A 24,551-nucleotide genomic window follows, 5' to 3' on the forward strand; every position below is an offset into this window, starting at 1 on the left:
TATTATTTTAGATTTAGTATTAAAGGGGATCAAAAGTGGCTAGGTGTCGTTAAAAAAAGCATTTTGTTAAGTGCTGAAGCTGAAGCAACAAATTTGAAGCTAACTTGTGTTACAGTAAGTAAATTCCGAGCCGACCCTGAAGGGACCAGGGGGCTGCCGCTGAAGTTCTCAGCGAAGTTTGCGGTTTCAATTGTAGAGGTCGTCCACCAGGTGGCGCAGCCCAGGCAGGGGGTGAGAAGGCTCAATCTAAACACCGCACTCCGCTGCTTCTCCTCCTCGTACCATGAGCTGAATCTGTCCGGGGACACACCAGGGGGAAGATGGCGGCCACTGACCATTCCCGGTCCGAAGCTGCCAAACAACGACGGCAGGATCAGCTCCAGCGATGGCTGGGCTCGGAAACGGACCGGACGGGGTCGGAGACTCGGAAAACCACGGGCTGTTCTGGGACGCGGCGCGCGAAAGTGCAGTTCGCGCAGGGAGCCGTGTTTATGGCCGCCTGCTCCGCCGGCGACCGGGAGGAGGTGGCGGCGCTACTCCGACAAGGAGCTGACATCAACCACGCCAACGTAGACGGGCTGACAGCGCTTCACCAGGTGGACAGTTTTTAACTTTGTGTCTGTTATTAAGACACTAAATTTGTTTGTCTTTTTTTTTTTTTTGCAGGCGTCCGATTGTCTCTAAACTAACCGCGACGTTGATCCGTTAATGAGCCTCACAGAATGAGGCGTTCAGGTTATCTAGCTCGTTAGGTAAAATGTGTTGCTTTCTAGGAAACAAAGTAAACGTTTGCTTAATATTTACCGCATCGGGTTCTGCAGCTTCATCGGAGTGCTTGGATTTGTTCAGGGAGGTTTAGGCAGAATTTCTGGCCTGTGTGTGGATTGTCACAGTTTCTTTACTTTAGCCTGACACGTCCGCCTTATTTTTTCCCCCCTTGGTTAGTTTAATACTTCTTGCTTTGTTTTTTTAGTTTTATACCACACAGTAAAATGAGGTCATATCAATGTTGCTGAGATGATATTCTTTTATAGACGCAGACTAGCAGGGTTGAGGCAGACACTCCCTGTGTAGTGATATATTGTAATAATCTAGTGAACAAACAGGTCCTCCTGTAGAAAAACTAAAACTACAGGAGGGGTAGGAAATTAATTAATTCCAAAAGTTACAGTTCATAGATTCAGCATGTGTATTATTTTATTGTATTTATTTTACTAGGTTTGTTCCATTGAGATCATACAGCTTATTTGCAAGGGAGATCTGGTCAAAATAGTTTAGTCTTGGTTGTTTTTAGATGGACAACAATAATGGACTAAGAATTAAGCCTTGTGGAACCTCTTTTGCAAGTTTGGCTTGTTATATCTGAACCGTCTTGGTTCTGTCTTGAAGCTACTTTGCAAACCCTCCAACTGCTTGTTTAAAAACAAAAAGGTATCAGAGGCGTTTGAGGAATCCAGTTGCATAGAAAGATGGCACTACTTTTTTTTTTTTTAATCAAAGGCTTTTTAAGGGTATTGATGGTTTTTATAGGAGCAGTAGAAGTGCCATGATCTTCAGGAAAACATGTGTTGTGTGACAAGGAAATTAAACTAGCTATATGTTCTTTTTCTTGTCCGCTGACCGAGGATTACTGCTCTTAGGGATGTTTCTGTCTATCGTCTTCAACTTTAGAGACCCTCCCTCCTTTCTACTTCAGTGTCATCAGTGGGCTGCACTCTGGACATCGTCACTGTCACACAAACCTTCTGTGATGCTGCATTTCCTTTTCATTTATAACACGGGGTGTCAAACACGTCGTCGTCTCATTACGCAAGCTGAAGACAAAGCCAGCGAGTGTCATATGTGATATTTAAGGAGATGTAAACATTGTTTTTTTCCCCCCCATATATGAGGTTTCCAAAAGAGCTGCAAACGCTTCAGTCATTGATAGCTACCAGTGAGACTTTCCTGTGAAAGCAATTAAACTATTATAGTTTTTTACCTGTAGAACCATTTTTTTTGTTGTTGTTGTTGTTATTTTTGTTTTGTTGTAAACCATTATTTGTTCCCAAAGACAAGCTTCCAAGCTCACTGTTTGTGTTCCACTGAGATGATTTTCAAATCCAAACTTAGTACTTCTGCATCACCTGATGGTGGTGAACCAAGCCATAAGACTCACAATGAGCTCAATACTCCATGTTTGCCCCAAAATCCATGATACAATTTAGATAGAAATGACTAGATTTGAAAGAGTCAAAGTTCATCTCCTCTGTTTTCTTCAGCTTGTGTAACATGAGGGTCACCAGAGTCGAATTCTGGCTCATGCAACGTGGAACCCTCTTTTAATTTCAATGCAACTTGAATGCTTTAGAGTCATTATTTGTCAAATGTCGGTCCTCCTTCACACTATTTAATGAAATGCAATCTTTTTGACTCGGATAAACACAAAGAAGAACCAGAAGTTTGTCTTTACACTGGCCATCAATGCTGATGTGTGTTTGTTATGGGGAGGGGCGATGCACTACTTGGTATTATATTTAAGGAAGTGGTAGTAAACCCAAGATAAAAGTTTTGTAAAGCGTTCCTGTTTTAGTTTGATCCCCATGTGGTACCCAAGTGAGTTTTTTATCCATCCCGTTCCTCCCCTGTTGCTCATCTGTTGCCTGGCAACTTGAATCAAATATAGGCCTACTCTTTCCAAACTTTCCATCCTCACCAACCAAAGACTTTCTCCACAACACCGTCTTTCTCCTCCTCCTCCTCCTCCTCCGACTGCCTCGCTCGCTCTTTCTCTTCCTCCTTCCTCTCTGCCAGTTCCCTGTGGAAGGGACTTCGGGGATTTCAGATGAAGAAATGGAAAACATTCCTCAAACAGCACAAGCTGCTGTCAAAGGTGATTTCCACAATGAGTCACTTGATGACTTGGAGAAAGACTCCGCTTGGAGGGTCTGTGCTCACCTCTGAAGCCTTCACAGGGGCAAGAAGTGCCCTCTGTTCTTTCATTCAGCTACTTGTTCGGATACCGCTCCCACCAAACAGACACACATCCCTCAGTAGTGGGTGAATAAAGCTTTTTGGCGCCGCTTGCAAGCGTCATCTTCTGTTCTTACAACAAGCACATTTTTGATCCCCCCCCAACCTGGTTTCCCGCTAATTGTCTCATATTGCGAGGAACGAAGGAAGGCCTGTAGCGACTTTGCGATTAGTTGATTTAGACCAAAAGCAAAGCCTCTTAGGTAGCTTAAGTCACTCCTGGAGGGGAACGGCTCTGTGTGAGGCTTTAGCATCATGTAAACACTCTCATTACTCTCCACTCAGTTTGAGGAGTTATAATTACTGATGTTGATGTGACGGCATTTACTTCAGGTTAGCAAATTCTGTCATCCACATCCAAATAAATAAAGAGAAAGAGGAGGTTTCTCAGCAGCAATTGGCAGGAAAAAAAAAAAGTCCCCAGAAGACGATTCCTTTTCTTTTCTCAGGCGAGAAAAGGCGAGGTTGATATGTGTGGCTTTCCAGTTAAACGTCTTGACTTCTATACTTATCGTGTCAAAACTTACTGCGGGCATCTCTGTTGTCATGGTGATTAATTGTCAACGCCTTTGAGATCTCTTAACTTCTCATCTGATGCTGGGAGAAGATCAAAATGTCTTTTGTTCATGAGTGAACATTTGCAAGGCTAACAGCATCCTCGTGTCTTCACTGTTTTTGTTTTTGCTTTGTGATGTCAAGCTATTTTTAAGCAGAGCAGCCTATGTATGGGCTTAGAAAACTTTGAGAATGCATCTGTGGGGTCCGAAGGCTTGTCCTAGTGACCGGAGCGGTCACAACTTCCTGTGTGGTCAGCGCTACAAGGATCAGTCAACAAGTGAAATAAGTTGACTGATCCCCATTCAACGTTTTTGGTTGTTGTCTTTTATTTTGGATATTTAAAATCACTTCCAGTTCCAGTGTTGGCTGTTCTGTGCAAAATTAGGGTTTATTAGTCTCTTGCATTATCGTGCAAATATCAATATATTATTTGAAAATGATCTCAAAAGTCCAGTACTATTGTTTATTGCGATAATTTCTGGGACAATTTATCGTTCAGTAAAATGTGTGATTGTGACAAACCTAGACTCATCTTCGTAATGACATTATAAATATGTTGCTTATAAAGTAAAAGTTACGTCTTTCACTGTTTTCTTCATGTTAGTGTTTGTTTGAAATTGCAAAAGGGTAAGTTGTCATAAAAGATGTTGAGTAATTAAGGTATTACTGAGTCATTCTAACACATGAATATGCTAATAAACCATTTAGTTGTTTTGGATCATTGTGAAGCTCCTGCTCAGTCTTAGATTGTGAACAATTTTGTTCCATTCTTTTAATCAGCTCTGACCAGCTTCACTGTTTTTGCTGAAGAAAACTTTTGTCACAGCATGATGCTTCCACCACCATGTTTCACAATTGGGATAATGTGAAGTGTTATTCCTTCACAGATTTTCATGGGCTTTCTCTCAGCAACACATTTCTTCCTTCCTTCCACTGGTCCAGATTTGTGGAGCATCTTATTGTCCTTTCAACAGACTTTCCTACCTGAGCTGTGGTTCTTTGCGGCTCCTCCAGATTTGTGCTTTTCTTTTGTGACCTGTTTAGGTTGACTGTCTTTTCCTTGTAGATTTGTAGTACGGCTGAAACAATTAATTGTATATTAATCGTGATATATTAATTATTGAAATAATCGTCAACTTATTTAGTGACAGTTTAACTAGAGTATAAACAATCAGAAAAGGCCAGTTGTTGAAAGAACAAGATCTTCAAAGCAGTAATTTAGAGAAAACTGTGCAAAAATATATACATTTTGCCTTAAAGATATAAAAAAAAACAACATAAAAACAAGATGGTGAACAGATCATCTCTACACTGTTAGGTCAAACAGAAAGGGCTAAGGTTTTCACTTTGCTGTTAGTATTTTACTTCATTTTTTCGCTTCAAATGATCAAGCATACGCTAAAGGGATACTTTCTTATTTCAGTTCAGCCAATAAAATGTTAAAAGGAAATATATGTTTTTATTTGTATCTTTTATGTATTTCTAATATTGTATAAATAGGCATAAGTGGTTTAATGGGAAAATCTGAAGAATATGCTATTTTTTAAATCCAATTAATTGTAAGAATAATTGACAGAAAAATCAATCGCTGAAATAATTTAGTAGCAGTCATACTTTGCAGGTCTCATACTCTGTCTCTTCAATTAATTTACCAACTAGTGGACGTTATTATCATAAGGTGTCTTTAAATTCTTGCAATATATTTTATTTCGAAGTGAAAAACAGGAAAAAGGTTAAGGGAAGTGAATATTTTTGCAAGGCGCCGCATGTAGTCTGTCTCATCTGTGTTTTTATTTCTACGTAACGACAGCGGTCTTGTTCCTGGGGCTGGTTGAAACCTTTTGTAGTGCCAATTTGTGACTCATTGCTAAGACAAAAAACAGCTGACTGACAGTAAAACGCCTTAATCTGGCCTCTCTACTCAGCTGTTGGCCACTTTATGTGTCACTACAATACATTTGGATGCATATACAACCAGTCGGGGAGAAAAAACAAAGTAAGGGGACTCCTTTCTTGGAAAATCAAGAACTGCCTCAGGTGTTCTCAGTTGGCAAAAGCATTAGGCGCGCTGTGAGAAGAAGTAGCAAATCTTGATTTTCTTGCTAATGGGTACACAATGCTGCAAGCACTGAAGGCAGTGGGTGCGAAACATTAAGCTGCAGGTTTCCGTAGACATACTTGCACTCAGTTGCTAAAAGAAGGAGAAAATGTCGCACGTAAATATTGGATTGGACCTGAAAGGAGCCACACTGTGATAGGACTGGGTCATAGCAGCCCAGAGCTGCTGCTTCTGTAGGAAGCTCCCTGTCTCAGATATCCTCTTTCCATCAAAACGGACCATCATTGTGATGCTTGTGTGGACTAAAGGCACGACCGAGTTGGCCAACAAAAGAGGCAGCTACTGCAGGTTTGTACAATGGAAAGGTTTGTGACGGTTTTATTGGAAAGGTTCCACAGAAAAGCACAACATTGGAGTTTTTTTTTATGGGTAAACAAGTCCGTACTGCAAGTTAGAGCACAGTTCAGTGGAATAAGAATCCTGTTTTTTTTTGTTTTGTTTTTGTTTTACATCACATGGTATGAAACTAAGGTGTGTAATATTTGTCACCTGGTGCGGCATGTAGGTGTGGCTCGCAGATCAGCCTGAGTAGATGAAGTCATGTGATCTCTGGTAGATTATATTTCATTATTGCTCATTTACATCATTAGCGGTTAATGATGGAAAAACGCTTCAACTGGTCATCTCTGACCACAACTCCACCTTAAACACTCATTATTTATTAGTCAGGTAATTCAACAAAATATCCATCCATCCATTTTCTTTACACCCTTGTCCCTTAATGGGGTCAGGAGGGTTGCTGGTGCCTATCTCCAGGTAACGTTCTGGGCGAGAGGCGGGGTCACCCTGGACAGGTCACCAGTCTGTTGCAGGGCAACACAGAGACACACAACCATGCACACACACACTCACACCTAGGGGCAATTTGGAGAGGCCAATTAACCTGATAGTTATGTTTTTGGACTGTGGGAGGAAACTGGAGTACCCGGAGAAAACCCACGCATGTGCAGGGAGAACATGCAAACTCCATGCAGAAAGACTGGGGCCGGGAATTGATCCCAGAACCTTCTTGCTGCAAGGCAACAGCTCTACCACTATGAAAGCAAATCTTTTTTTTTTCCTCTTGATAAATGGGTGACGCTCAGGTTCATGTGCTTAAGGTAAAATGGGAACTATCTGAATATAGATGAATAGTATAGCTCTGTTTGAATTTTTTCCTCCTGGGTAATGTTTTCATCCAGAGCAATTTGTTTAAATCCAATTTGTTTAAATGGAAGACTAATATTAGCAAGCATTATATAAACTTTCCTTTAAAAGGACAGGAGACTGCAACAGTCAGTACAGTCTCTCATTCACTGGGAATATCATTTTAAAGGGTGAATAACACTGACATTGTTATTCAAATTAATATGCACACTCTATAATGCATATTTACAGGCTATGCACATGAGAAAAAGTGATGTTTTAAAAAAATAAATAAATAAATAAATAAAAATTTGATGTGCAAAAGCAGTTCTCCAGCTCGCTGGCAGTGGCTAACATTTTAGTAGCGTCTGATGTAAAATCACATGAACATACCACAAGTACGGTGCGGTGAGTTACATCATGGACTTGCATACCAACATTTAATAATACTTTGAATACTACCCTCTACCCCATCATGCGAAAATATGCAAATTTGTGCAGATATGGATATTTAACTGTCCATGATCTGCACAATAGCAAAGCAAGAAATAAAATGTTTTACAAACACCTGAAACAAGATGGACACAGTCACTTAATGAAATGCATAGAGTTAGTTGAACAGAAGATCTTTATACTTTCCAGCTGGACACATTTCCGTCATGCATTTCTTCTCTTCTACCGTGTTTTAAGTAGAGAAATGTTGGATTACACAAGGACACAGTAAAACACACGATAAGCGCAAGGAAAATGTAACTACCACAGTCTTAAAGTGCTCTTTAGTAATATGATCCATGTTATCTTCTTGAATCAAGAATCCTGTCTGGCTTGATTGTCATGTTTTCCAGACGTATGAATATATTCAACTGAGTCTTCTTCATGCATAAAGAAGTGGAAAAAACAACTAACGTTTCTGTTTCATTTCATTTTATGGGAATGTTTATAAAGTGGTGTCAAAGTATTTTGCACTTGTAAATTTCTTGTGGGTTTTGTGTGTGTGTGTGTGTCATGCTTAAATGTTTAAGTTGAAGAAATACACTTGTATATCAGAAATCCTGTGTAAAATTGAACCAAAGTTAATGACTTGACAAAATTTTTAAGAAGGTAGCAATTGCTTTCTCCCCCCCCCCCTTATAAGTAAAATCAACATTTGGAAATTACATTTTACATATAATCAGGTTCTCTCCGTCTTATACTAAATTGGTTTGACGTTCTGGAGCATTTAAGTGTAATAGAAAGCAAAAATAAATGTATATGTTGGCAAATACTTTTTCACAGGACTGTAACTAGTTCAGCGCATCGATCCGTTTGATTTACGGTGACGGTAATTTTCCAAGCATTTTTGGCACGTTTGTATTTCCTTTATATTTATGTCTTAGTGTACAACTTCTAACAGACAAATACAAAGCAAATTGTTTCGGAATAGGTAAAGCTGCGATTTTTTTCATAAATGTTAAAAAGCATAAAATAATCCCATGAGATTCACATGCGATTTATCTCGAAACTTTGGTTGGGTCACGTTGGGATCTTTAATAGACTTCTCCCCAGGAAAAGCTGCCAGACACAGCCACTGTTTCATTCACGGAACAAAATGACGGTTTTAGAAACTACTTGAGGGCTTTTAGCAGCCCACTTAGCAGAAAGTCATTACAGCAAGTATACAGTGTGGTCATTGTTTTAGCTCTGCTGCTCTAGTTGGGTTTAATAGATTTTGGAAATGTCTAGAGTTTCCCCCTTTTCTCACTGAAATTGTAAACTGATTTTTAATGGGTTGGAGACCCTCTGAAACAAACATCTGTATTATCAGTTTGAGTTCTCAGCTTCAGGACTTTTATTAAGCAAATCAAACGCAGCGATGCTGAGGTGTTTGTTCGTCTCCCTGTCAGGCGTGCATCGACGAAAACGCAGAGATGGTGCAGTTTCTGGTGGAGAACGGGAGCGACGTCAACAGAGGGGACAATGAGGGCTGGACTCCTCTGCACGCTGCAGCTTCCTGCGGCTTCATCCAGATCACCAAGTGAGTCCTCCTCGCCTTCACCATCCTGGCTACTGCAGACTCTGTGTTTTGTTTCACATCAACATTTTTTTTCAGTGTGGAAATTATAGATTAATATACTTAAATTATTTTCTAACTGCTTGCGGACCATCTCTCTGTTTTGAAGGTACCTGATAGAGCACGGTGCTAACGTTGGGGCTGTCAACAGCGAAGGAGAGCTCCCTCTGGATGTGGCCAACGAAGATGTAATGGAGAGGCTTCTCAGAGCTGAAATCAAAAAACAAGGTGAGCTCATTAAACACATCGCCGTCGAAGGTTCCCTGCTGAGTCATGGAGGCGACTTTGAACCTAAAATGAATCATAGTCACAAATCCATTTAACTCCCACTGCTTTATTTGAAGCTTTTCTGTGTTTAATTATGTCATAGAATCAAACCGTGAAATCTGTACCAAAGACTTCAACATAGTGGAAGATTCTGTAACTTTTTTTAAAAATATAGTTATCAACTTTTTAACATTTCAGAGAATAGCTTGTTTCTTAAATGGCTTCCTACATCTTCCTCTGTCTTCATACAGGTATTTCTCAGTGTTCTTCCCTCGGTAACATCTATGAACATCCATGTTCAGTAACTGGAGAATGATCAAATTTTAAACTTTTTGACCAATCCTGGTCACAAGCCAAGTTTTCATTGCATCTCAGATGTTATGAGTTGAACAATGTTGAAGTATTTTGAGGATAACTGTAGATTAAATAAAGAAGTAATAGTTTGCCACAAGTTAAGCAAAAGTAATTTGGTTTGTTTTGTTATAGTTCACATAAATGAATAACAAAAACTCTGTGATGGCAGAAAAGCATCTGAATATTGTCAATACCGAATAAAGTTAACCCACATTTTTCAGACTTTTTTCCCTTCATGACATTAACCCCTATTTGAACTTTTGCATCTCAACCACTAAAGTTATGCATCAAGGTCTGTTAAAGTCTGTTCAATATGCCAGATATGTGCTATTGATTGGCAGAATTCACATACATAGCACTTGATACATGGTATTGAGTATCGCGTCCATAGATATTGGAATGAAGATCGTCAAATCAAGACTCGGCAACAAAGCGGTTCAAAGTGCTACACCTTAAACAAAACATAATGCAGTAACCAATTGTGAAACAAGCAAAAAACATTAATGCCATCATAAAAATCATCAAGCAAAAATACATAAAATATATCAATCAATGTTCCTATTATTATTAATCAGAGGCAAATAAATAGGAACTCAGTCTTTCAGCATCTTGCCAGTTTTCTGGACGTTTGTTCCAGAAACTGAACCAGAAGACCTGAGAGGTCTAAACATGTTGTTCACCTCTAATTCAAATGGTCACAATTTCTTGGAGAATTCCAAAAAGTATGAGAAGAATCTCCCTTTGTAATGTCTTATGGTTTCACTCTGAAAACGGTTTTAATTAAATGCATATTTTAAAAAAACAAAACAATTTTGTCATTCCCACGTTGTTCACATCCGCCTCACAGGGATAGACGTGGATAAAGCCCGGAAGGAGGAGGAGAGGATCATGCTGCAGGATGCCACGGCGCTGCTGGAAGGAGGCGGCTCCCTGACGCCTCACCCCAACACCAAGGCTACGGCTCTGCACGTCGCCGCAGCCAAAGGTTACATCGAAGTCCTCAAGTAAGAAGACAAATGACGGATGTTTTGTCCTGTTTTGGTTTCGTCTTGTATTCACGGCCATGTCTGCCCCTCCTCCTGTTCTTCCTCACCTTGTCAGGGTACTGTTGCAGTGTAGGGTAGATGTGGACTGCAGGGACATAGACGGGTGGACGCCTCTGCATGCGGCGGCTCACTGGGGACAGGAGGAGGTGTGCACCCTGCTCGCCGACCACATGTGCGATATGGCCGCCGTCAACAACGTGGTGAGGCCGACCGAAATGACCTTTGCTCACTCCTAAATCAGCCGCTGAAGCTTTATCGTCGGCTGCAGCTGATAAAACACGGCTCAATTTCCTTATAGGGTCAAACGCCTCTTGATGTTGCAGACGAGAACCTCGTGGACACCCTGGAGGAGCTGCAGAAGAAACAGAACGCTGTAAGTCTGCCTTCAAACGAGCTCCGCAGCTATTATCACCCGCTCAGATAAACTCCATCTGATTGATGGTGCTGCGGCACAGAATGTTCTCTGTGTTTATGTCTGTTTATATTCCTCTTCAGTTACGCAGCGAGAAACAGAAACAGAATCCTGTTATTGAGACCAATCAACCTATCTCCATGGTACCAGTCCGCACTCGCAGGTTAGTGCCACGATATGTGTGTGTGTGCGTGTGTGTGTGTGTGTGTGTGTTGGTACACACTTTGCCCTTCCTTAGCTGAATCCCATAAAGCCCAGTACCAGTTGTCTGCATGCACGCAAGTCTGATTTTAACGGTCCAAGCGTTCCTGTGAGCTGATGTGCTGCTGAAGTGACTTTGTCTGTCTTAGTGTCATCCTGCACACTTACTGATCTCGATTTGTAATTCAGGAGTAAGCCAGTTAGAAGTTAAGAAAAAGAAAATCTGTGTATAACATGATTATATAGATGGCAAACGGAAAATTAGACATAAATAACGGCAGTTCTGATCTTTTTATTGTGGAAAGTCCTTCATCTGTCATAAACAATCTGAATAGCTGTTTCGAGTTCATTTGTGTAGAAGTAATCAGGACCTTTATGTGAAGTACTGTCTAAGTAAAACATCTGGTACGTTTCTTTTTATCGGCGTTAGATCAGCAGCTGTAAAGTGGCTACTTGCTGCTGTCAGACGCTTCTGGCTTTTCTCCTTTTCGATGCCTGTGCTGAGAACTGTCTGTGCAGTCGTGGACGAGAGCTGCAGATCAAACCATCAAGAGCCAGAGGACGCTTTGTGCCGCTAGTCTGATTTACAGGGTTCCAGTATAATCTGGGGGAATTATACAATTTGCGTATTTTCCAGATGTGGGTGATTGTGGAACAGAAATTGAATCTGGACTCCCTGTCAGAATCTCTGCTTGATAGATTTCAGATCTGAATGTCAGAAAAAAAAGTCTATCTGTCTGTCTGGCCATCCATTGATCTATATTCATATGTTCATCGTTTCCTTCGCCCATATCTATCCACCTACCCATCCATCCATTCTTTTGTTTGTCCACTGGCACATCCATCCATTTTTCCATTTATTTTCCCAACCATCGGTCCTTACATCCTTTTGTCCATCAATTGGTCTATTTTGCAAAATGTCCTTCCCCCAATCCATTTTCTCATCCATCCATCCGTCCATCCAGCGTTTTGTCCATCCATTTGTCAGTTTGTTCTTCTACCATCCATCCATCCGCCTGTTTGTCTATATTCACTCATCCCTCACTCTGTCCATTCATCCATCCTTCTGCCCATACATTTTTCTATCCACTCATCCGTTTGTTCGTTGATTCATCCTTGACTTTGTCCGTTTTCCCATCATTCGTTTGTCTGTCCATCCATCTATTTATATGTCAAGTCTGTGGTTTTTCAGGCTCCATAGTAAATATTCTACAATCCCAAAGGAATGTTTGTAAAGAAAAATAGCTCAAAAATAGATTTAAAAAGTGTGAAATTTTGTTGAAAAATCCCAAATTGAATGTTAATTTCTGAGGTTAGCGACTACATTTTATGAAGGAAAATGGAAAACATGATTGGCCTACATTCTGTTTAACCACAGAACTGCGGTTTGTTTCAAAGAAGGAGACGTTATTCTCCTGCAGCTCAGTGTGTTAAGCTCTCCAAATAATTCAAGCATCCTTATTGGCTTTCTGTGGATTCCTTTAACTTGAGTGATTGGACATAATGCATTATACTTCCACATAGCTATTAGTCACATCAGTGACTAACAGTCACTTTTGGTTGGTGTCGGTAAACATAGTCAAGCCATATGACATGCAGTCAGAAAGAAGTAATGGAAGCTGCTACTAAAAAGTCTTAAAACTTAAAATGTTGCCATTTAAAAGTCTTAATGTTCTGCAGTGCCCTTTAGGCAATGACGCAACATACATAAAATGCTTTGAATAATGTGTTCCAGTGACCATTACATAGGATTAGGCACATCCCACTTTCCTGTCAGTATTTGTGGCTCTTAGACCTTTTCCTACATCAGTGTTTTAAATCCGGACAGGGATTATTTGTTTCCCAAAAACCACTCAGCACCCTCTCAGAGCCTGCTGTTTATAACATTATAGCTGCACAGAGTGTCCTTTAGGTTTAATCTTCAGTCTTGCTAATTACACGGCTTTATGAATAATATGACTTGGTTGAGAAATAGGGATTGAATCATTTTTTAAAATGATTTAATCTAACATTCTGAGCCTTCCTGAGAGCAGCTTATTTACTACAAGTACCAACAACCAGTAATTACCGATAATTATTGCTTTGAAAGTCGTAGAACGGAAAACTTTTAGCTTTATTTCTACAAAACTCTGTGCTAAAAATCTATGCAACCCATTTTGTCCTGTTAACCACCACAACCTGTAATGTGTTTCAGGTGACAGAGCAGCAGAAAGTTGTTGTGTAGGGTTAAGTGGAAGGTAAATTGTACATGGTTTTTGAAATATTTTTTGCAAATTAAAATCTAAAATATGTGGTAAACGTATAACTATTATTCATTTTCACTCTGAATACATATGACTGTTTTATGGCGAAAAGCACTTTGATCTGCCTTGTTGCTGAAATGTGCAGGACAAGCCAAATCTGAACTTATAACTGTCAGGCAAAATTGTATACAGGCCTGTCACAATAAAGAATAAATCAATCGTACGATAAACTTGAGGGAACTAGTGGCGGCATCATGCTGTGGGGATACTTTTCAGGAAAGACTTGTAGCTCTATGATGACAAAATGTAAATTGTTATTATTAATACTTTTGTTGATCATAAGTGGCTAACATGACACTGAGACCAGGCATTGTCTTTTTTTTCCATTTGAGTTAGTGCTCTTTTGTTTTGTTTTTTTCACAAATTGAAGCAAAATAAATCATAAATTGAAGATGCAATTAGAAATCTGGTGCCAACTCAAAAACAACGCACTACCTAAAGAGTCCAGCGGTGCTACCTGTTGACGTGCCGATTGACGCTTGCTTGCTCGCTTTAATTGGCTGCACGTTGTACGGTCGCCCTCACTGATCGGCTCCCTGCATGCCACCTGTCGTCCCGCCCCGACTCGGGCTCGCTCCGCCCCCCCATCCCCTCTCCACCGCAGGACCTCTATTTCCCGCATGAGCAGCAGGGACAAGATATGCCTTCATGAGCGGGAGAAGCACCCGCCTCCCGCCTTGCCGAGCAGTCCAGCTGAGGACGAGGAGGAGGAAGGCCAAACGGGGCAGAGCCAGGCGAAAGCCTCCAGCAGCTCCAGCTCAGAGGAGGAGAGCGAGTCCGAGAGCGACACGGAGTCAGGTGAGGGGGGCGGGGAGAGAGAGGGGAGAAGCTGCTGTAGTTTTGTTTTGACTTTGTCTCTGCGAAACTGTTTGGAGGATTTTTGACCTGCGTAATGTTTTAACGTTGCAGAGAAAGCAAAAAACAGAGAAATCATAAACAACTTGAACAACAAACGAAATACCACCAGTGCGCTTTCTACCTCCATGTCAGCGACCACCACTGCAGGCCAGCTGAAGAAGGTAGCCTTTACAGATGTTGCATGGATACCAGGTGCTTACTGTGCTTTGTAGAGTTTTGCAACCCAAGACTTTTGCACATGTGGCAGGAACCAAGCAAGCCTCCAGCCACCGAATCCCCCGGCTCATGGAGAACGTCCCTGAGGAAAGCGGGCAGCTCCGTGACTCTGGGCTCAGCCGGGCTCTCGGACTCCGTCCAGGACCCGAGCAGAGCTGCAGAGTCTGGACTCGGAATGAGCCGCTCCGCCTCCAGCCCCCGCCTCAGCTCCGACGCCGACACCAAGGTACACAATCGTTTCTGAGATTTATGCGCCCACAAAAGTACTGCCGTTATTTAGAACGTGAAGAGCCAAATAAAGGCGTCTTTTAGAGCTTCATCTCACTGAGCTGCATAAATAACTGATAAACAGACCAAAGTCTCCCTCTTTCATTTTCCCCAGGAACCAAGACTCGCTCGAGTGCCGCCGACTCCGACACGGAGACTCTTCAGTATTCCAGATAACAGCTCTGACAGCTCCAACAGGTGGGATTTAATGGGTCCAGCGTAGAGAAGCAGAATCGAAGTCACTGCATATGTGTCCCTGTCACATGTCTCCCTTTTCTCTCAGTTGGCTAAGCCGTAGCTCGTCGTACACTCGACGACTTCATAGTCAGTTAGGGAATGAGTTCACTAGCTCCACACCATCTTTGCTACACAGGTCAGTCACGCTGCTCACCACCTGTTTTGTACGTGTTTGCTCTGCCGTTTATGTGTTTGTGCGCTTGCATTGTCACAGCTCACAACAGCAACCCCACCCTCCCCTCCTGCCCTTCATAGCTGCAAATACTAATTTATGTGTAAAAGTTACAGTGTAATATGTGCTTTTGTTTACCTTTCCTATTTTGTTCTTTTATTAGCTCGTCTTATGTAAAGAGACTGGATGACGCCAACGTGACCTCATCGAGTACAGGAACAAGCTCTGCTGGTCTCAGCCGCCTTAATAGTCTTTTAGCTCAGAGGTATTTTACCGTAAAATTGCAGATATATTGCGTTTTTCTTTTTCAGACTTCTATGCCAAAAGTACTATATTCACTTCTCTGCCTAAAATCAAGAAAAAAGGGAAATCAAAACCCACAAGTTACAGAAGAGTGATGGTGTTACATTTGGAAAGCCTGGCTAACGCATCAATAAATAACATTTTGTCCACTCGAGGCAAAGTTAGGGATACCTACGTCTTAAGTCTTCAGACTAAAATGAAAATTGATGTGGCTATTTATCCAGGAAGGAGAAAGCCAAAGGTATTTGGTGGTAGTAGTTTGGAGACCTTAAAAACCGGCACCTGATTCTCAGTCTGCCTGTAATTGGAAACACAATATTCAAATTGCTTGAAATCTGTCAGCATGTAAAAAGTCATTGCAGTTTCTGCTCCAGTTCTGGCCAGCATCATTACTCTGATGTGAACAGACATGCCGCAGCATTTTCCTCCCAACAAGTGAGTCAGCGGCCTACTTTATATTAACCTGCCATGTTGTGATTATGTTGGTCTCATTTTTGTCCACATAATTAACTCATATATATGTTGTGGGGTTTTAATTGCACCACAGTAATGTATCTGTCAAAACATTATTCAGAGGACACCATCCATTACACTGCTTGAACTCTTTTAGTCTGTCTATTGTTGGTTTCTTCATAGGTCACTATATTCCAATGCTACAAACAATCTGAGTTCTCTCTCCTTCATTTGGCTCCAGACTGGTTTAACAAACAGCCCCTCTTTGCTTTATCTAGCAGGAACCTCAGCTATTGAGAAATGATGGCTTGCTGGAGGCTTGCACTCTGTTAAGGTTTTAAATGATTGGATCTTAATTTACCCAATTGCTAACCTTTTTCCTTTAACGACTGTTAAAGAAACTATGCTATGAAGCTTACCAGAAATAGCACATGCTATAAACAACCATTTCCCAAGTGCTGACCTGAACCACATCCTTGCCAGCAATAAAATGTCTTCTAGTTTCCTCTGTCTCTGATTTTAATGGTGCAATATTTCGACGTGTGGTCAACACGGTCTGAATGGCTACATTGACTTCCTCTGCTGCAGTTGCTAAACTACAGCCATAGGCAGACTACATTTCTAAAACGGCACAGAAAATTGACGTCACTGTTCACAACTCGGCTTTCTGTTCTCTGATTGGCCCTGTTGAAAGTCTACTGGAGAAATCCAGCTCTATGGGAGAATTTGCAAATGAAGCACAGAACGTAGATGAGAATCGGGTGGAATCGCTTAGAAAGGCAATAGCAAGGCTACTTTGGCTCAGACATGGAGGGGAAAAAACACTGTATTTAGAAGCTAACTATGTTGGAAGATTGTTTAAAGAGAGTTGTTATTGTTTTAATGAAATCTGTGGCAATAAGCAGATGTTTCATATAGGAGACAAAATGGAGGGACAAAAAGTGGGGGGGATATATTGTGATCATAAACAACATGATCTGGGGTTCAGGCTGGTTACATGCTGCTCAAGCTATCTGTAGTAGCTGCAGCATGAGGTGTTTTATTTACTATCCCCTCAGCTTTGGGTTGTTCTTTCCCTTTTCCCAGGATTCCAATTTTTTTATGATCCTAGAGCAAAAGTTGTTTATAGCAGAGAGGCCGGTTGGTGGGTGAAGGGAAATCCGTGCACTTCACCCATTTAATTTTCATGGAGCTCACAGGTTTTCTACGTTAATGGCTTTCGTAGGAAAAGTCATCAAGTATTGACTATTAAACAGTTCAATGGAAACCTTTTTTGCTAAAAAAAAAAAAAAAAAAAAGTGTTATTTATGTAAACCAAGATGTCAAATCATCATCCAAACAAGGTGATGACCATGTATTATTAAAAAGAGAGGTTATGAGGGCTTTTTTGTTTTTGTGCCTTTGCAAAAAGGATTTGCAAATTGACTAATCTGCTTCTAAGGATGATGTAAACGACACGACACATAAAATTTATTTATAATCCCTACTTTCAATATTTGAGGGTATTATGGGTGAAAAATATGACCTTATGTGTGTTTCTGGCCTAATTTCAAACATAAACAACTTAAAACATTTTCCCCAAAGAGCTCCTCAGGAACAGACGGAAAAGAAGGAACCCCCGTCCACCATCACCTCAATTTCTCAGAGCACGACGACAAGCGACCAGGAGAGCAAACAGAGGCGCAAGTAAGAACAAAACATCTAAGCAAACCAAGACGGTGATCTGGCTTTGTCACTAACAGCGATTCTGATCACAAAGGTCGTATCTGACACCTGTGCGAGATGAGGAAGCGGAAGCGCAGAGAAAAGCCCGCTCCCGGCATGCGCGGCAATCCCGGCGCTCCACCCAGGTCAGGATTTACCTTCCCACCCGTTCCCTGCCTTTGAACCTCGGCTGCGGCGTGTGTGTGTGTGTGTGTGTGTGTGTGTTTGCTTCATCGTTGTTTTCTTTTATTCAAAGGGAGTTACGCTAACAGATTTGCAGGAGGCAGAGAAGACAATTAAAACCATGAAGACAGACAACAAAGGAATAGAAAAGAATGAGGAAGAAGAGAAAGAGAAGGAAGCCAAACAGAAGAAGGCAGATGAAGGGGTAAGAACCCTCTGAAATGGTTACAGACCGGTTTGGCTGTGCCGTTCGTGTTTCTGTGATCGTGCGACACTGAAACGATGCGTTTACAGGAAGTGAGCTGGAGATCTCGTATTGCCAGCCTGCAGAAGTCGGACCTGCTGGGTCTGACTCAGCCTGCTGGCTCGGCTCGCCCTCCGGCATCTGAAAGAAAAGGTAGTCGCTTCTTCAGTGCCTTCCAAAAGCATCTTACATTCACAAAGTTTATGCATTTTATTGGGATTTCATATGATAGACCAACGGAAAGAGCATAATTGTGAAGTGGAAGGAAAATAATGATGGTTAAAAAGCTATTTGTTTTCAGCCCATTTTCTCTCTGGTATTTATTCTTTATTTTCATTCCACTGAATTGAATTTGTTTACTTTATTCATAGGAGTCAAAATGCCGATTTTAACTTCGGAGGCACTACAGGCGTCCACAGCTCAGGCAGGGAGAATCTGTCAACAACACATTATTAGTTTTGCCATTGACAAATCTGGCATTTATGGCGAAAAATTTGCTGTGAAAGAAAGTAAGACATCAGACGTCCCAGTTAATGTTGGCCACGAGTTTTGTTTAGGGACACAGCAAACATATGGAAGAAAGCTCTCTGGTCAGAGGAGCCCAAAATTAAAACTTTTTGGCCTACTTAGCCTGCTGTGGAAAACTGGGATCATACTGGAAGAATGCTTTTCTACTGCATGGACAGAAGAGCTGGTAATAGCTGATGGTACAACTGAGCTAACTGGAGGGCAATGCTTTAAAAAAGTTTTTAGAGGCTTCAAAAGACTTGAGACTGAATTGGAGCTTCGCCTTCCAACAGGTTAAGAACCCTAAACGTACAATCAGGGCCGCAATGGACTGGAGTAGATAAAAAATATATTCAAGCATAAGAATGGCCCAGTTAAAGTCCAAACACAAAATAAAAAGAACTAAAACCATGTACTGTTCGCTTTTTGTTCTACTTCCCAATTACACACCAATTTGTGTTTCTTCATAACAAAAAAATCTCAATAAAATACATAAAAGTTTTGGGTTCTCAAGTGAAAACAATTCAGTTGATATGCTTTTTTTTTTTTTTTAGCTTAAGCCCTTAGATACTTCTCTTTTCTTTTTCCACATCTGACATGCTGTGTGGTTCTGCTCAGATGTCGAGTCCATCACAGGAGAGAGCGAGACAGAAAAATGGGCCAGAGAGCGCAGAGAGAGGAGACAGGCCCGGGCCAGGAGGAAGGCACAGAGGACCGGGGAGGTAAACACCAAACCGTCTTCGCTGCAGGATGGTTTGGAGCAGCTGAAAGCTGCAGATTGACTCTGGTTTCATACCATCTGTCTTCTTCAGGGCGAAGACATTGAGCCCAGTGGAGAGGAGGAGTTCTCAGGGAGTGGGCTGGATCCACAGGTTGTACTTGATGTGCGTAATCAAATATCATTAAATAAATACAGCAGACACGTTTACCTTTTTTTTGTTTTGTTTTGTTTTTCTGTATGCAGAAAGACAAAGACACGAGTTCAAGGTTGGATACCTCGTATAGTAACCGCACCCAGAGAGAAGGATTGGAGAGCAAAGATTTTAAAAAGGTCAGCAGCAGCTGGAGTTGGTTGGTTTGCTCTGTGGTGATACTTCTGTTATTAATTGCCTTTGTGTCTGTGTGTGTGTGTGTGTGTGTGTGTAACAGCTGTTTGAGGAGGTTTCCAGAGAAAACAGCCAGCTCCAAGCTCAACTGCAGGACACACAGAGGATCATTAGTCAGACCAGGGTGGAGCTGGAGAAGGCAACGCAGGTGATGAGCAAGTTCAATTCCCTGCTTAAAGGGGCAGTACGATGTAAAATATTATGAGCTTTACGTCTTGTTATAAAGTTATTTCCTCATCAGAAGCATGCCTGGAGTGTTTCCTTGATTCTTTCATGCTTTCATGTTTGAGAAATCCTTGAATCTCCCTTGGTAACCATTCAGCTGAGCAAAACACCTAGCTGGATGTAGCTCCAGCTAGGTGTTTTCAGAGCTGCAGTTTCCAAGTTTCCGCCTCACAGTGCAGCCCTCCCCCCGCAACTCGGCCTCTCGGCTCCTTCAGACTAGCCAGCAGCAGTTAGTAAACACCTGGTGGAATTGGACATTGACTGAGCTACTTCTCAGTGCAAAGCTGATTAAAAAAAAAAAAAAAAAGAAGTTGTTAAAGGGCCAATAGAGGAGCTCTGTTGTGATTGGCTTCCTGAAGGCAGAGTTTCAGAAAGAGCAGGAGATTTTAAAGAGACAAAGACCCAATTTCAAGGCATTAAATTACAAAGTCACATTTCTTTTAAGTCGTATATGATACATATAGCATTTTTATAACAACTGATGGTAACATATTTACTTGTTTTTTTGTTTGTTTTTTACTAATTGCTTGAAAACCTTCGATGGTGTTGATTATAAAAAAAAAAGTATTTCTTTGTCCAACAGAGACAAGAGCGCTTCACTGACTGTTCAGCACTACTGGACCTGGAGAGAAAGGTAAAGCTAACTCCCACCCTTCCTGCCGATATTTTCTCTCGCTTGGTTTGTATTTTCGTAGTTCTTGTAGCTTCGTGTGCCTCACTAGTGCCACCCCTGCCGTTTGACACACTCTCCTCTCTTCCCCCACTTAAACCACTTCCTCACTTGTTTTCACTCAACTTCTGTCCTCCTTCTCTGCGTCGCTTCCTCTCTGCCCCCTCCCATCCCCTCACGTTTTTTCCCCGACACCAGGACCGGAGGATGTTGGAGCGGCACATGGCAGAGCTGGAGGAGGAGCTAAAGGTGAGGAATGGTTCGGAGGGAGACTTATCAGGACCGCTGACACTTTTGCATGCTTCTCTGCTCGACTGGCCTGGCTTTGGCTTGTGGGAGCACGCTGCAGAGAGCTGCCTCTCACTGTGGTCAGGTGGTGTGATAAGGTTGGTGTTTGGCACCTGCCCACCCAGTTTTACCTGAGTGTTTTCTCTGAGACAGCCATGACAGTTTAACGAAACCGCTGGGAAAACAATGCAAGTTATTTTTTTAAAAGGTGTTGTGGCTAGACTGTACTGTAGATGGCTTAGCTGAAGCCACTTTTGAGTTATTTCTGGCTTCCTGTGGTGTTTGTTTCATAATTTGTTGCACAACAGAACCATTTTCCATTAGAGCTTCAGTACAGACTCAACATTTTGGTTTCAGCAAGGACGTCGGAAGTTAAGTATTTTATCCATCTAAACTTGTTCATTTGACTTTATTTATTCCGTAACAATTAAAAATACACATTTTCTTTGTGTATTTGCAGATGCTGTAGTTTTAAAATTCATTAAAGTGACAATAAAAATAATTGCGAAAAAACCAGTCCAGCAGAACCATGCCATCCAAACAAGTAGTTATCATCCGTTTCTCGTTATCGAGGTGAAATGCTCAATATGTCATAGTATTGATTTTAGGTGAAATTTCCCAGCCCTAGTGTCGCCCCTCCCCCGCCTGTTCCTGCAGACTCCTGGTCAGCTGGCTGAAAGGAGGTTACAACTTTCTCTTTACTTACAGGAAAGATAAATTTGGCTGTTTTGAAATATTTTATGTCATTATGTCCAAACTAAAGTAGCGCCACAGGAGATCTCTGGTAGTTTATGTAAAAGTTTGCTCTTAGCACAATATGGTCAGTTGGAAAACACACTGTAGTCCTAGCAGGGTTTGTGTGATTTGCTATTTCTTAACTTCTGGTTTCTAGGAAATCCTTATTTCTTACTAGCTGTATTTAATTCCTCTGTACAGTTGCTGTAAATAACAAAACACAGGCTTGTATCTTTTTTGTTTTGCTTAATGGGCTGTTGGTTAAGATTCCTTGTTTAATGCCATCCATTTAAACACTAGTTAAATATATTTCTAGGCTGCAGATTTGAGTGCTTTGACTTCCGATTCTCTTAAAGGAGAAATCAGTAACTTATCTTTGGATGAAATAATCACTTTTATCATTTAAGAATAAAGAATGTAAGCAGAATCCAGTTGACCACATGAAATAAACTAGAAATAAACATTGTGCTCTGATTTTAAAGAAAAAAATAAGGGTGTCACATTAAATATATTTCTTTAATTATTTTACCGTTCACTTGAATATGGGACTATTATTTTTAGAGGTGTGCCAATCAACTAACCGGGTTGGTTGGTTGGTTGGTTGATTGATTGATTGATTGATTGATTGATTGATTGATTGATTGATTGATTGATTGATTGATTGGCCCCAATTTCCTTAATTTTGGGCGATCTGCAATTAATCTATACTTACATGTGAAAACGAACTTATCTACCTCCGAAAAGGTCTGAAAATAAATAAAAGTGCAGTTAAAACAAGTTTGTTTTGTTAATAAAACTAAAGTTTCAAAGTTCTGCAGTCCTTGTCTTGTACTTCTTACCGGATGGGATTTTTCATGTAAAGTAGATGGTGAGTCTGATTAATCGCTGTGAAAGACGCCAAGCGACGACACCAAAACACACTTTGACGCTGCACATACTCCCTGTTCGGACTTGATTTAACATGAGCTTTAACTTCTACCTGCAGGTTTTGGTTGACCTGAGAGCAGACAACCAGCGTCTTAAAGATGAAAACGGAGCACTGATCCGCGTCATCAGCAAACTCTCCAAATAGATTGAGAGAGACGACCACCAGGGAACTCTTTTCCCCCCTCATCCCCCTCACTCCTTTCATCCATCCCACCGCTTCCATACATTCCTCTCAGTGCCAAAGGGTGAGGGGCGGTGGGGAGGGAGAGAAGCAATGGAAAGTTCTACGCACACGAGCACTGCGGCTTCACTTGGATTGAGATGCCTCTTCATGAACAGCTGGAGTGTCTTTTGAGTGCCTTATTGCTCAGTTGCCACAGGAGGGACCTGTGCACGCGCTTCCCCACCACGTCGACGTATTGTGACTATTCGTCAGGGAACCTGCACACACACGTACACCGTCCCGCCGAGTGCATCCTTCCTTCCTTCCCACGATGCACGTTCCACTGAGCACACGACATGGCTTGGTTCTTAGAGCGTCCACCTTGTATTTATTCTTTTGTGAACACATTTCACGTCACACGTTGAGAAAGTTTCCCCTCACCAGGTCCAAGTGTTTTGGTGTTTTCTTCTTCTGTCACTTCTCTCCGGGGCACGTCTTAGGCTCTACGATTTTGTGTTAAACCATGCCATGAAGGCGAGGGGGCGTCGGTGAAGCTCTGTTGGGTTGTTTTGCTGCCACATGCAAGTGTTTGAACCCACCTACCTCTCTCCACTTATGCACTTCCCTGCATCGTTTTGTTTTATTTCTGTAATCGCAGACATACTCCATGCTCTTAAAGGCGAACCAGGTCAGTGGACCACAGCACTTTACTCTCTGCAAAGCAATAAAAAATAAAAATAAAAAATCTGTGACCCTTTGCCCGGTCTTTTAGAAAGACGACTTTAAACCACAGCAACCGTCCTCACTGAGGAAGCAGCCTGAGAATATTCACGTTCAAAGGTTGCGCAGTTGCTGAAATGACTAATTTGTCCAGATCTATTATGCTATGAATGGTTTTTAATTGTTACCATTTATATTATGTTCTCTCTTTTTTTTTCATTTTCAATTCCTCTTTTAACTAAGAAGCATGGTTATGTATGTAAATGTAAGTCTATAATGTTACCCTTTGAAGTAAAATTCCATGTAGCCTTGCTTCACATGTTGGTTTTCTAATATATATTAAATGGATCTCTGCACCATAATAAAAAAAGTGTTTTTCAAAGCTTGCTTGGTTATTCTGAACCTGTCACAATTGTTGCTTTTATCCATCAGATGTTTCTACTCAAAGCAAGATGGTTGTTATTTTATAGTTTCAATGCTGTAAATACCATCAAATGTCACTTTTTTCAACAATTCAGTTCAAAATGTTAGCCTCAGATTGACTACATTTTTTTATTTCAAACTTTAATTCGGATTCATCATTTTCAGGTTTACAGTGTTGTGATGTTTACAGATTTTTTTTCTTTTTTTTTTGTTGCAAATAAATTTCTGCTAAGCTATTTTTAATAATAAGTAAAGTAAACCTAACATTTATAAACCGGAGGATAATCTAACTTTTTTTTAATGTAATATTCAGAATTTCCAAAGACCAAGTTTTGGGTTCTCAAATGTAAATCATAACCATAAAAAATAGCAAAAGTAAACAAACAAACAAAAAAACAGATATTCCAAAGTTTGAGCTTTTTCAAACAGAAATGTCTAAAATTAACTTTAATTCTTTGAAATGCACCGAACGTGTCTGTAAAGTGTATTAGTTATCGGTTTGCTCCTTTTGACGGTGGTTCACCGCATCATTCGTGCATGTAGTGCGGAGGTTTTCTGTGTATGGCGGACAGATGGCCTGTATCATTTGTGGGAGGGAAGGAAAAAAAAGAAGACAACAGCTGCAGCACTAACAGACTAAAAGAGGAAATGGAGCTCCACAGATGTATTTACAGCATGTCTGTACTGTTGCATTAATCTGCTG

The 24,551-nt window shown here is 41.1% G+C and overlaps 1 protein-coding gene across 4 annotated transcripts; it reads left to right on the forward strand.

Moving 5' to 3' along the window:
- The first annotated feature begins 204 nt into the window (after positions 1-204).
- Positions 205-23,812, forward strand: LOC103141312 (protein phosphatase 1 regulatory subunit 12A-like). 4 transcript variants are annotated; one of them, XM_007556909.2, is made up of 24 exons: positions 206-596; positions 8,698-8,828; positions 8,974-9,092; positions 10,333-10,489; positions 10,587-10,731; positions 10,830-10,904; positions 11,027-11,106; positions 14,052-14,245; positions 14,357-14,466; positions 14,553-14,747; positions 14,904-14,986; positions 15,072-15,161; positions 15,361-15,462; positions 17,538-17,639; positions 17,713-17,803; positions 17,914-18,045; positions 18,135-18,237; positions 19,210-19,313; positions 19,404-19,463; positions 19,556-19,642; positions 19,741-19,845; positions 20,506-20,556; positions 20,791-20,841; positions 22,601-23,812. In XM_007556909.2, the coding sequence occupies exons 1-24, from the start codon at positions 321-323 to the stop codon at positions 22,685-22,687; spliced, it is 2,730 nt and encodes a 909-aa protein (XP_007556971.1). In that variant the 5' UTR covers positions 206-320; the 3' UTR covers positions 22,688-23,812. The 4 variants fall into 4 exon arrangements, with proteins under 4 accessions (XP_007556972.1, XP_007556973.1, XP_007556974.1 ...); XM_007556910.2 differs by lacking the exon at positions 20,791-20,841 and having other exon boundaries at positions 205-596; XM_007556911.2 differs by lacking the exon at positions 15,072-15,161 and having other exon boundaries at positions 205-596.
- The last annotated feature ends 739 nt before the right edge of the window (positions 23,813-24,551 follow it).

The sequence above is a fragment of the Poecilia formosa genome, unplaced genomic scaffold (assembly GCF_000485575.1).
Source record: "Poecilia formosa unplaced genomic scaffold, Poecilia_formosa-5.1.2 Scaffold81, whole genome shotgun sequence".
NCBI classification, from domain to species: Eukaryota; Metazoa; Chordata; class Actinopteri; order Cyprinodontiformes; family Poeciliidae; genus Poecilia; species Poecilia formosa.